At 43.3% G+C, this 13,639-nt stretch overlaps 1 protein-coding gene across 7 annotated transcripts in view; it reads right to left on the reverse strand.

Annotated features, from left to right (window-relative positions):
- Positions 1–6,274: 6,274 nt before the first annotated feature.
- The window catches only part of PLXNB2 (plexin B2), a 259,144-nt gene continuing 251,779 nt past the window's right edge, over positions 6,275–13,639 (reverse strand). For all 7 annotated transcript variants that reach the window (XM_038173392.2, XM_038173387.2, XM_038173388.2 and 4 more), the window contains 2 exons: positions 11,692–11,766; positions 6,275–8,187 (listed from right to left, as the gene is read on the reverse strand). In XM_038173392.2, coding sequence (XP_038029320.1) covers positions 8,083–8,187; positions 11,692–11,766 — 180 coding nt within the window. In that variant the 3' untranslated portion in view covers positions 6,275–8,082. The remainder of the gene's footprint in view (positions 8,188–11,691; positions 11,767–13,639) is intronic.

The following is a 13,639-nucleotide window of genomic DNA, read 5'->3' on the forward strand; positions in this document are numbered from 1 at the left end:
TCATAAGGCTGAACTTTTCCTTAGTATAGGAATTTCTTTCATTAAAAAGAAATCTGTATTAAAACAAACACAAAGCAAACCAAAACAATCAATCAGGGAGAATTTTCACTGAGAATTTAAAGTATTTGGGTTTGTTATCAAGAGCTGCATATGTGATTTCTTTTATGCATGCATATATAGCAGCCTGCAGCAGATCTGTGCCATCATATGGGCAGCCACTCTATTGTGTTTTTGCTGTTTCTGCTGGAGCAGACTCGGTCAGGCAAAGCAGCGTGCTCCACAGCCCAGTTCATTCCAGGCTCATATACTGGGCAGTGGAAAGGAGATGGAGACTGTGGAGTTTGTAATCTAATGACTATCTCACCTGAGAGCCTTTCCTTTGCCTTTCTGCATGTCTGAAAAGCTGTGTTCATGGTGCTCCCAAGTGGGGACAGCAGTCCTGGGGGAAATCCTGCAGCAGCCATAACTCAGGGCAGCTCCTTCTGGTCTTGGTGTCTCCAAGGAGGCAGCCCTTCCTCTGTCACACTTGGAGAGCTGATCCTCACCGTAACCTTGGTGCTCTTGCCTTGTCTGATCATCTGTCCTTGGGTTTGCCACTTGCTGGGGAAAGGCTCAAGCTAGCATCCTTTCCCAGCAGACTGTTAATACAAATTTTGGCTGCGGACCTGCCTGTTGGTCATCAGCAGCGGAAACAGTCTTCTGATAAGACCCTAAAATCACCCGCCAGAGGTAAGTTTGAGTTAAAAGGGAGCTCAGCGATGTCCAACCTGGAATGTGAGGCTCAGCCAGCTCCCCAGGTGACCACATCAGCCATGAGCATGAGCCCACAGCTCCGCCAACCCAGCACACAGGCCAGTGGCTCCAGCTGGCATGGCAAAGCGAGGGCAGAGAAGAGCCGTGCCGGCCAGCTCGCCACCCAGCTGCTTGCCACACGCAGGAATTGGTACAAAGAGAAACTGCTTAAAAGTTTAAGATGAATTATTCAGCACTCCTTTGATTTGTGAGTTTTAACTACCGCTGAATGCGAGTCCTGCCACGTTGCTTCAACCTTGAAACGAAGTACAAATGGATGTGATTCAGACTCTAAATATTTAAAGCTCGAATCTAATCTTAGATACATTGTGTATGCTGCCATCTCAAAAATCTGATAAAGACAGATAATGATGGACAGCGGAGATGGAAATTAAATTCAGGCTCTGTATTAAAAAACTTGCACCGCTAATTGAGATGAATGATTAATCACACAGAGACTTATGCCTGCCTGTTGCAGCACTGTTGGGGTGCTCTTTTTCACCAGTTAGTTAACTAGTTAACTTAACTTAGTTAGCTTCGTAAAGGCGTAGTCCAAAAACACTTCATAGGAGAAGGACGTCGCCTTCCCTTTCCCCTCTCTGCTCACAGGGATGCACCTAAACTATTGACATTTTCCAGCTAAATGGCAGACAAAACATTACTAATCTTCCCTTCGCTGGAAAGAGAGATAAAACCACAACCATAACCTAAATCAAAAGCTGCTATGACACTTGGGTGGTTGGAGACTTTTACTGCAGATAGCCAGGTCAAAGCCATCAGCATAACATAGCAAACAGAAATATAACTCAGCGCAGCTCTCTACCAAATAGTACTGCAAGGGGGTTAAGTGCACCAGGAAATGACCCTATTAAATACCAGACCTGTAGTTCCAAAATAGCACTAAAAAACAGATGGATGCTCTCATCTTGACTTCTAGCATGCTGGAGTACAAACAGGGAACTGTAATTGCTTAAAATGCTCAAGGAAAGCAAAATAAGGGGTAGGATATATAGCAATGGCTGAGCAGAACAAAGGATGCTAGACCTTCTTCTGCTGAAACCGATGGTGGTCCTTCTGCCCCCTCAGCTGAGCTCATGCCCAAACTTAGGCCTCCTTACAGGCCTTCTGGGTGCTGTAGCCACATGGCAGCCTCATAGGACAAACTTCAGTCCACTAACAGCAGCAGCGAGGCTAAATAACCCCATCAGGCAAACCTGAACTTTACAAAAGTTTGAATGCAGACCTCTTGCATTCAGCCCTTTCTCTATTTAAGAGGACCTTTAACAAGAACTGTGGTGCTTTCTAGTTTGGGGTAGTGCAGTGCTGCCGCCAGTCTAGGGCAGAGGCTTTGAGGCCAGCCAGGAGACCTAGCAAAGAGCAGAAGGAGCCCCCTTAGGCAGGCAGTGGTTGCTCGATGCTCTGAGTGCTTCAGACCCTGCCCCTTCTGCCCCTTGGTTATTCGGCCAGCCAGTGGTATACTGGGGTGGCTGCCTCTACAGCTTGCTCTTCCAACACGCCTGCTGCTGGCCACTATTTTAGAGGGTGCTCCAGGCTTCAGGTAGAGCTTAGACCAACTCAGAGAGGATGTTTGTACATCAGATATGAGGAGCACTGTACTCAACCAGTGGGTTTTTATTAACAAAACAAACATGGCTTGGTTTAGACAGATGGAAATATTCCAGTGAGGCTGTCCGCTCTAGCATAAAAACATCCACTTCTGTCGTTCCACAGTGAGCTGAGCCTGGGAGGGCCGCGAGTGCCCCCAGGGGCACTTCGGAGATGAAAAGTGCATGAATAATCCAGACAGCGATTGTTTCCTTCCTCGGGCTTTCGGCGGAATGCGGTGCCACTGAAAGGCAAGGTAAAAACCACACAAAGAAGGATCACACGAAGGAGGACAAGGAAACCAGCCAGACCAACAACAATAAAATTCCAAATAACATCCTCGAGGCAGTTTTGCAATTGTGAGCATTGCCATGGACCCAGATGCAGCTGCAGGAAACATGGATTTTGGTTTGTTTTCTATCCCATGGCTTGGCATCCAGGCCCTGCAACTAGCAAGTATGATCTCTTACTGAATAGGAGCATAGCCACAGGAGAGGAAAGATTAAGGGTATCAAAGGAATACATTTTTCATTTCACTCCTTTCTTATTACAGTAGATTAAAAAAAAAAAAAAAAGAGTTTTGTTCGGTATTCAATTTTGAGGAGAATTAAATAAGCCAAAAACATTGTTCAGAATTAGAGCACTGAATAAAGGATTTCAAAAACACAGTGTGTGGTTCATGGTAGGATTTTTATTTCCTTTTAAGACAAGCCATATACAGCTGTACATGAGCTATTGTCCTCTGTCCCACTGAAGAAATAGTTTCTTTCTAAAGAGTTCAATCTGTTAAGACACACAGGTACTTTGAAAACTTAAAAAAAGAGAAGGAGACTCACTCAGACTCTCTTCTGGTTCAAATGGCAATTATCTGAAAAGGAGCAAAGAGGCAGGAATACATGGATAAATTAAATAGCTTTTGATTGCCTGGCGATGAATGATAATAGGATTTTTGTCTTCTTTGGGAGTGACACACAGCAGCAAGCAGTATGCACAGGCAGGACCAAAGTCAGCCTTAAAGGACTGGTGCAAAGACATTGCTCTCACAGAGTCTGGGTGGTTATTACAAGCCTGCACAGGAGAAACCACTTTCTTCCCCAGTTGATGGAGAAATACTCCTTGCCATTGAGCCACAAAGGGCCACAGTTTGAAGAAACAGCAACAAAAATACTTTAAAACATACTGATAACTGTGAGTCTAGGGAATCTCTTCTCTTCCTGTTCTGCAGGGACTGTCAAACACCAAGTCTTTCACCATCGTTTTGAGGCTGCCCTAGGACAAAGGCTAAGAAAGGAGGAAGGCTGACAGATCAACTCTTGTTCACAGGCACGCCTTTCAGATTCATCATTCATCAGCTGAAGGAAGGTTTCTCAAAATAAAAAACAGAAACACAGACTGGGCAAGCACAGAGCCCGATGAAACAGAATTGCTGAGCATTTTAGCTTATGTGTGTTGTTGTCTCTCATTGTCCAGAGGATTCCGTGCTCCAGGCAGAGCTGGCAAAACAGACCAGTAAGAAGAGAAGGGCTTGTGTGATGGGGAGCCTGGATAGCCTCAGGAGCTGAGTCTGACTGCACTAAGCTGGGAGTGAGGTTGAAAGCAATTCACAAGGGCCTCGGTGCTGAGATTTCCAGCGCCAACAGCTCTAGTGGCTCAAATTGCCAAATTCCAGCCCATTGGAGCATAAATCAGAACGGCATGGGACTCTAGCCAGTGGCTGGTAGAAAAATGGCAGCAGACATCCTCCTTGAAACTTCTGAAGTTAACTGTCTCATTGCTCTGACAGGTTACCATTAGGTATGGGAAGGAAAACAGAAACACACAACAGTCAACCAAAAAAATAATGATCCCCAAACCCCACCTATAAGTATTTTCTAAGAGAAGTCAGTGGATTTGAAAAAGTCAAAGACAAGGCAGTCTTTCCTCACGATCACATTCTTTAGGAAGTCTTCAGAGGACTACTGTGCTTAGGTACAAATGGGAAATCTGACTAGAACCTTACTACAGCATGGTGAATCGAGGTGTTGCAGCCACAGGAAACGGGAAAAAATGTTTGGTCACAAACAGAGATTTTAGGCCAAGTAGGTCCATACTACCAGGGCATAATGAGGCTGAAAACAGTTTTGTTAGTAACATGGCTTGGGCACCTGGAACAGTAAAGGACTGACCACAAAAACCTCATCAGTGCTGGTAAGTCCAGGACAGCTGAAATTCAAGCTCCGAGCCATTTCAAAAATCTTTACACAGATGGTTAAAAAATTGCCCATGTTAACAAGAGTTTGGGAATTTGTGAATGCATGAATTCCAATTTGAGCTTCTTAATTCCCTGTATGTTTTTTTTTGTTTATAGCGATGGCTCTGCTGCTGTTCAGAAGGGTGCCAGAAAAGCCAGTTTTAGGGAGTGCGAGTAAACAGCTCAGTCCGAGCAGGCTGACCACGCATCCAACGCAGCAGCCGGCAAAATGGGGAGGCTTGAGTATGGCTGTGGCAGATGGATGATAAAAACCACCCTGAGGAAGTGCTGTGCCTCACATATACAAGGTAGCTGATGTCCCTTCCAACAAGAAGTTGTTGCCCATAAATTGATAGAACGTAGAGGTGAAAAAAGACCTAGGAAGGTGTCAGAGGGAAACTTGGCACTGAGGAAAGAGTGAGCTCCTGTTTGCGTTACTCAGCATTGGGCAAGCAGAGGTATGGACCACGTCCCAGTACCTGAGATCCCGCCTTGCAGTTTGCAGTTGGGGAAACAAGGAACAACAAGGAAACAAGGCTGAACCCAGCGATGGGACTCAGACCTGCCCATGGTGGCTGACAGCCTGCACCCAGCCCTGAACTACGGCTGGTAGATGTCCAAGCACGGGAGCTTTGTTCCCAGCCAGCACCGAGGCTCCCATTATGCAGAGGGAAGGTTCTGGTGCTCCAAGAAGAGCCCCACAGAGGGGCTGTGAGGGGATAAAAGGGAGGGAGACCCCCGGTGGGCTTTTTTCTTTTATCTTGTAGATGAACCAGATGGCAGGAATAGCAGAAACCAAAGGAGGAGCATGAAGCCTTTAAGAATCAGATTGCTAAAATGCAGGGAAAACTGAAGCCAAAAACTAGGTCTGGACAAAGCAGAGCGCCAGAGTGGAAAAACAAGCACTGGAGGAGCTTAGCCAAAAGGAGAAAGAATAAAATAAAACATCCCAGTTCTTCGATTCAAAGTCCAGCTCTGTGCTTTTGGGGGAGGAGACAGAGGAACTGAAGAAGGGGCTTTGAGGCTCCTTTGTAGCTGCAGCTGCTTGCAGTTATCGGCCCCCATGCTTCGTCAGACAGCGGAGAAAGCCTGCAAATCTCCCCCAGGGTGTGAAAAAAGGGCAAGTGTCATGAAGAGTGCCCACGGATCCACCACACAACTCACACACCCCAGCAGACACATGCACGGGTAGCCCGAGCAGGAAGGATTTTGGCACGGCCCTGCCGTAGCCCACAGCAGCTTGTGATTGCCTGCAGCTGCTCTGCATCAAGTCAGTGGTGCTGGGGGCACGGCACGGCCCCTCTGGAAGCCCTGCTTCCCCAAGCAGGGCTCTCTGGTCTCTCTGGAGGGATGCCACCGAGCCTGTATTTTATTTGACTTTCAGATCCCAAGGCGGATTTCCATCAGGCAAGAAGACCTTGCTACGGGATGTTGCAATGCATCCTCCCTTCTCAAGAGTACTCTCATTTTTCAGGGCAAGTGCCCATAACAAGGGCCTGATGTCAGACACAGCAGCTGCAAAATGCGCTGCGCTCTTCCATTACCGACCGCAGACTGCTGGACGCTGCTGCTCCACCACCCCCAGAGGAAGAACTGGAAGCCCCTTTTAACACCCACCCCCCGGTTTCAGTAAAGATCCCATGACACTTTGTGGAAAAAAAAACAATGTTGTATTTGATTTACAATTAACAGGATTTACAAATAAAGACAAAGAAACAGATTAGCCATGAAATTAGGATGCCTTTGTTGATGAAGGAATAGCTGGCAAAGCACCTTTATGCAGCAGTAATGTACCTCCGTCCTAAACAGTGTAAAATAACTTATGGCCCAGGCAGGTTCAGGAATGATTATACACAAATACAAGAAATTCAAAACAAAATGAAACAAAACAAAACAACCATAAACCAACAAACCGAAAAACCCTCCCAGCCTTGTACTAGTTCTGGTGAGGCTTTCGATTTTTGGAAACTGAAGGAAAGGTCCGCTCACAAACATCAGGAACTTTCCAAAAAGTACTAAAAATAAAAAAATCAACAATGGCGAAGCCGATTGTATGGCAACCTGCTGGGCACGGCAGCGGGCGGCAGGAGCTGTGTTAGCTTGCTGAGGATAAGCAGTGGCCAGGCGCTCAGCGGAACAAGGAATGAACTTGTACAGATGGCAGCGCTTCGTTAAAATGCTACGTTACTGCCAAAAGTCGTGAGACAAAAAGGAATAAAGTCCTCTGATGTGCAATACAGCAATTGAAGAAGACGTACCTAACTTTCTGATTTGTATGTAGCTTACCTATATTGTAAACGCACTCTTTCAGACAAGATATTTAAATTTTCTTTGCTATGGGTTATGGTTTGTGTTTGATCAAATGCAGCATTCCAAGGCTCAAAATTGACTGAGTGGTTTTCATTACATGGGTATATGATTTTTTCCAATATCATACTAGTATTTTACATCACAAATACAATAGAAACAAGTGATGGTATTTCTAGGACAGTTCCAAGATTCAAAAAAAAAATCATCAGAACCATTCTAAAATAAGATATTATACAGAATCAAATCATGTTAAACAGCACACTCTCGGCAAGCAGCTAATTACAAGCATTCTGCTGGTCATGTTTTTCACACAAAAGTCATTCAATAGCACATAAATATTTCTTTTTCCGATCTGCTTCTTTTTACAAAACCATTCATCAGATTCACAGAATTAGTACAAGTAAGGCACATTAGCATATATCATAAAACTCACAATAATAACAAAGAGTTGTAAAGATTTAAGGACTAATTCTCCATTACAGTGGTTTCTGAACCAAATGAGACTTCATCAGTAGAACCCTCCTTACAGGCATGACATTGCTTTTGTTTCTGCCAGCTGTGGTGGGTGCAATTCTGTGCATTACCATGGACATAAATAATTAACCTAAGAACCATGTGTGGTAGCAAATCCCATTTGCGGACCTCGCGGAGAAATGAGACGCATCGTTTACTACGTTCATGATGAGCACAGATGAAGTTTTGGAACTATGTGGACATCAATTTCCAGTTATCGAAACAAAGGGGATATTGCATGGTTCTCTGAATATGCCATTATTTTCCTAGTACAAATATTGCTTAAAATATAGAGGATGCTATAGTATTGAATTTACTTGCATAATGTAAATGCTGATGTCTCGGATCCTACGAAATTAAACGAACTACAGACTTGCTTTCTTCCACCCCCCACCCTGCCCCCAGCCAAAGGATTTTCTTTCCCACAGAAGATTCATTTACACACAACACAGATTTTAATTAGAAGCATAATTTACATTAAAAATTTTTACATTACACCTCTGCTATCAAAAAAACATGAACTTTTTCATTTAAAGTTGTAATTATACATTAAAAAATAGAACACTATTTCCTTAATAGGAACAATGAATTTGAACATCTTTAGATCAGATTTCTTTATTGCGGCTTTTGAGTCAAAGGTCAGTCACTTTATTCTCTAATGCAGCTGCTATTTGCTGTAAACGGAAGGCAAGCTGCATTTTTTGTGCAGCTGGATCCTCTTCAAGTGCATTTATAATCTGGAAGAAATAAACACAGAATGTTTAGAATCATTTAGCTTAAAATATATGACACCATTCCCAGACCAAGTGTTTGATACTGCTTTGGTTTTCCAGCCTTTTGCATTCACTCTGCACCAAAGATAAAGTCCATCTATGAGGCTCCATGCTGTATTTTTACATGAAGACAATAAAAATGATCGTCTCCATTACTTTATCTAAGTTACTACGATGTTTCCCATTATGCCAGGATTCAAGCAAATTAATAGGTAGTACTTTATCTTTTGAAATATTACGTTGCAAGGTGGAGCAGGCAGGGGGAAAACGTCAGAAGCATTGACTTTACAGCTATGTAAGGAGCTGTGGTTTTACTTACAGCACACCCTACAAGGCTTAAGGGTCATTTACCAGCAGTAACTAAGCCCCATCCCCATGAGCTTTGGTTATGAGCACCTCCTGGGTGGTCCACGCATGGGCATAGCTCAGAGCAAGGAAAAGTCTTGTCTGTCCATAGGCAATATATTGAAGAAAATGGACTGGTCACAGTGTCAGGGAGCTTCTTGAGGTAGAGCTGAGACCCTGGGCTGGTAGAACATAGCTCAGGAAGCAAACAGCTCATCAGAGGAGCCCCCCAACATCCTGCACACAGTCTCTGCTGTACGGAATATATACAGCAAAGTATGACTCTAAGACACCAGGGATTTTAAAATGAAAGCTAGAAAAGGTCAACTGTTATGAGAAGGCTTTTCTTCAAATAGAGTTTTTTAGGGCTTCTCAAGATCAAATTTCAAAGGTTTTGAAAGGTTTTCATTCCTACCATCCTTCAGGGAAACTTTTCCACCAACTATTAGATTTCTCCATTAGGAGAATGTATTACATGGCAAAACTGTTCTTTTGCTAGAACTGGCTTTATTAATAAAAGTCAGATGCTGTCATCAAGCAGAAGGCTTTACCTATGCTTAAATACTACCTAAAGTTTGCAAGTACAAGAACTGGAGAAATTGAGTCTGCCTGTCGTTACCTGTGGTTCTCACTGCTTTACTGACAACGGAGGTTAATGCAGTCAGTATCAATCTAGCTAACAATTTCCCTTCTGAGGACTGGTACAGCATTAGAGTTTCAAACAGTGGAGCAAATTTGTTTAGAAATCATTGACTTAATGGATTTGTTTTTAGAGCATGAAAACATTTTTACAAGACAGTTAATAAACTCTTATTACAGTATTTAAATAGGGCCTAATTTAATTTGATATTGTTCCCTTCATTTAAACAATTATACCTAGCTGTAACGCCTCAAATCAAGACTAAATAATTCATGATTATCTCTGCTGGTGAATATAACTTTCATATAAATGTGGACAATTAGAGCGTACCCACTTAGTCATTGTCAAGCCCTGCAGAGCTGTGCAAGGTACAGCGCATGCTGGCAACCACCATTTCAGCAACGAAGATAAGGGCAGCCGCAAAATGTTCCAATTTATGCAAATTAAAACATTTTTACGGAAAATAAATAAGCTTGATTTATTTTACTGAATGGTTCTTGACGCATTATCTCCCCAACTCTGAATTAGCAGCCTTTCGATCAGATGCATCTTGCTGTTATATGGTGATGTATGCAAAAGGAAGGGCTGCAGTTCTGCTTTGTGGTTTGCTGGCTTGCCACTGATCAGCTCTGACAGCTGAGCAGAGAGGAGGCTCTGCCTGTGCCTGCCTCCAAACGTGAGAATGCAGAAGCCATGACTGGGTGCAGGGACAGGGGAGTATGGAAGAAGCAGGAATTTATGGTTCGTCTGTCTCACAGGTTGCTTGAGTGCTTCTACAACAGGTCAGGCCACAGAGATCACAGAATGGTTTGGGTTGGAAGGAATCAAAAAGACCACCTGGTTCAACCCCCCTGCCATGGGCAGGGAACCTCCCACCAGCCCAGGTTGCTCAAAGCCCCATCCAGCCTGGCCGTGAACACTTCCAGGGACAGGGCATCCACAGCTTCTCAGGGCAACCTCTTGCAGTGCCTCACCACCCTCACAGTAAAGGATTTATTCTGAATATCTTATCTAAAACTATGTCTTTCAATTTAAAACCACTCCCCCTTGTCCCATCACTACACTCCCTGGTACAGTCTCCCCCCAGCTTTCCTGTAGGCCGCCTTTAGGTACGGAAAGGCTGCAATGAGGTCTCCCCAGAGCCTTCTCCTCTCCAGGCTGAACAACCCCAGCTTTCTCAGCCCGTCTTTGTAGGAGAGGTGATCCAGCCCTCTGATCATCCTTGTGGCTCTGCTCTGGACCCGCTCTAACAGGTCTATGACTTTCTTGTGCTGGAGGCCCCAGAGCTGGATACAGCACTGTGGGTGCAATCTCACAGGAGAGGAGCAGAGGGGGAGAATCACTTCCCTTAACCTTCAGGCCACACTTCTTCTGATGCAGCCAAGGATATGGGTGGCTTTTTGCAGATATTCTGGAACATGTTGAAAATAAATTTCCTCAGCTCTGGGGATGAGGAAACCAACACCATCAGTTTGGCCCGTGTTTCTCCAGTCATTTTTCCTACTAATACCAAATGAAAGTAGTCTCAGGATGAGCTGGTTTTCCTTGCTTACATCTGTATTTAAAGCTGTGAAAAGCTGGCTGCTCCTGCAGAAAGCAGCTGCAGTGAAGCTGCAGATGAGACTCACTGCCTTTGCTGCTAAATATAAGTGAAAACAAAAACTGTGCTGAGGTGCAGGACCAACTGAAGAGAGCTCACATGTGCTGTACTCCTTTTTTTGATTCAGCATCTGTTCTTACTTGCTTTGATTTAATTCTGAGAGTTTTCTGGAGGCATTCATTTCCATGGAAACCTTTGAATAAAAGTTTCCTTCTCTCTTTTTGTTTTCAGATTAAGATCGGAGAGCCACAGCCACAGCCCAGCAACACTGGGATATTCTTTGTCCCCCTTTCCACAGGGCCTGAAGAATCCAAGAAACACTTTGGGCTGAATCTGTAAGCTTCCTTTTGAATCTGACTATACTCAGCAGTTGCTCTGCTTGGGTTTACCTTGGGCAGGCACTTCATTTGGCACAGCAAAATGGGGACGGCAGCATGCATGGAAGTTTTAAGTGCATCTTAACTAATAAAAAAAGGCAATGCCCCATTCCTACAAGCAAAACAAGTTTAATGGATTGTTCCTAAAAATCCCCACCAAACTACTGGCTTGAAACCTTATATAGCTCTGGCAATTGCTCGGTGACATTCTAATGTCCTAATTCTTAGGCATTAGGATAGCAGAACTGAAGAGAAAGGATTTTTAAATCTATTTCTCTTTCAGATCTCATTAAGCGATCACTACCAAAATGAGATAACCCATAGTGAAGCTGTTCATTTCTAAGAATATACCCTTAGGCAGTGTAATTGCCAAGGAAGGCGTGTAACAGCGAAGTTAGAGCTTTCTGTTCAGCGCTGCTTTTACCTGATTATCCAGGGAAAGTTAGCTTTTATAACTTTTTACTATAATTATATTAAAAAAAAAGAAAAGAAACCCCACAACTTACCTCATCATAGTATTTGTTAGTGTACTGGTAGAGTTGGTGTAGAGCCACGAGTGTGTTTAAGGAATCGGTATGTGCCTGTTAAACAACACGTGTAAGCAACAAACATCAAAATTTCATCACAACTGAAAGTTACACACATGAATGACTGCCGCATACAGCACACAGTCCCATTGTCAAATTCAAGCTCTGCATCCTGTAACTCTTGCTAAGTGATGCTGGGGCAGAAAAAGGGGTGAGAAAACTTTTGTTTGGTGGTTTTTAGATCTAGCTTTTCCCACTGGTGTTTTTCTGGCCTGTCTGCAGCTCTAGCACAGGAGGTGGAAAGTATTTTGAACTTTGAATGTCAAACCACAGATTACAGCTGTAACATCTGTTAACAACATGGGTACGTATAACTAAAGCATTCAGTCAGTACAATCTACATATTGCTGAGATACTAAACATTGGTTCTGTCACTGCCACGTCTGTTTGAAATCATTTCTTCAGCTCTGTAACTGTTTGAAATTATTCACACCTCACTATGGGGAAGGTGTAACTCATCGAGATAGTAAGCACATGTACATTTGGAAAAAGCCATTTGAATCATGACGATGGAAAGGGGGGCGGGGGGAAAGAAAGGGAGAAAGAGAGGAGAGGGACTTCCAATGATGCAAGAAATAACCCTTCCATTACCTCTCCTTTCATTCTCCCCATGACATTTAACTTGTGTAGCAAATGTGCTCTGACTGTCTAAAGAGATGTTTCTCATTCAAATGTATAGGATTCAACTAGAGAGCTATGCCTTTAGTTTTTTAAATTAGTTAAGAAAATGAAGAATTGCAAAATACTGCTACTGGCACAAATGATTATCCAAGTTGTAAACAAGCAGAGAAACAATCCATCTTTCTTTTTCCTACAATAGTCACTTCCAGAGCAGGTCAAAATTTGCAGTGTTCCATCAGTCCTTTCCTACTTACTTCTGTCATAATTTGCAATGTAAATAGAAAGGATCAACATATTCTGCTGATTTTAAAACATTCCTTTGATTTTATTTTTAATGACCAAACATTTTAATTTTACATACATCTCAATTTTTATAATAAATAAAATGAACTGGAAAATGAAATGTCACTGCAGATGAGTTTCATAGTGACTGAATGAAAATAGAAACATCCTCATGAGGACATTAATCTGCAAAATGTTAGGTCCTAAGGGCACTGAAATAAACAAATCACAAGAATTCCCCAAACATCCTTGTACTACTAGGACTCTTAAAATAAACTAGGCAAATGAGCAAACCAGCCAGTACATACAGTATCTCTTTGCTCAGGCTAAACACTTTCCTTTCAGACTGGCGAGAGCTTCTGCAGGTTCTCTGGGTTAAATCGAGTGCTTTGAAGGCACAAGCCTGCTCTAGCTAAGCTGAGCAGCACAGCAGACAGGCTTTTTCAAGAATGAAGCAGGTTTTGTAGTGTCTTTGCTCCCCGAGTCTAAAACCAGAGCCCCCAGCTACCAATAAACCCCCTCTGCTCCCCTCCATCACAGGTAACCCCCAGTAACCTATACTGTGAAAAGAAGAAGTGCCTATAGAGCAGGCATATGATGAGCTTCTTGTGTGCAGTGTAAAGCAGAAGTATTATCCTCATACAGACAGCTCTAAAATGCACTATATGTAACGTGTGCGATTTCCCTTTCATTTCTGGAGTCAAATTGTTGCTGTGATAGCAGTCTGAATTCAGCCACCACTTGTTATCAGCATGATCAATGCTAAAAACCCTCTCTGTGCTGTGGAGAGAAAACACCTTTCAGCAGTGTTGTAATTTTTCCACAATGGATGTGAAAAAATTCAAACACTTTGCTCTGGCACCTACATCACTCAGAGAGATTCGTGACGATAGCCATTCTTGGTTCCATTCAATAATCAACACTTCAAAAGGCTAAAAAGCACTACACTAAGCAGGAATCTTTC

Source organism: Anas platyrhynchos, chromosome 1 (genome assembly GCF_047663525.1).
Source record: "Anas platyrhynchos isolate ZD024472 breed Pekin duck chromosome 1, IASCAAS_PekinDuck_T2T, whole genome shotgun sequence".
Taxonomy (NCBI): Eukaryota; Metazoa; Chordata; class Aves; order Anseriformes; family Anatidae; genus Anas; species Anas platyrhynchos.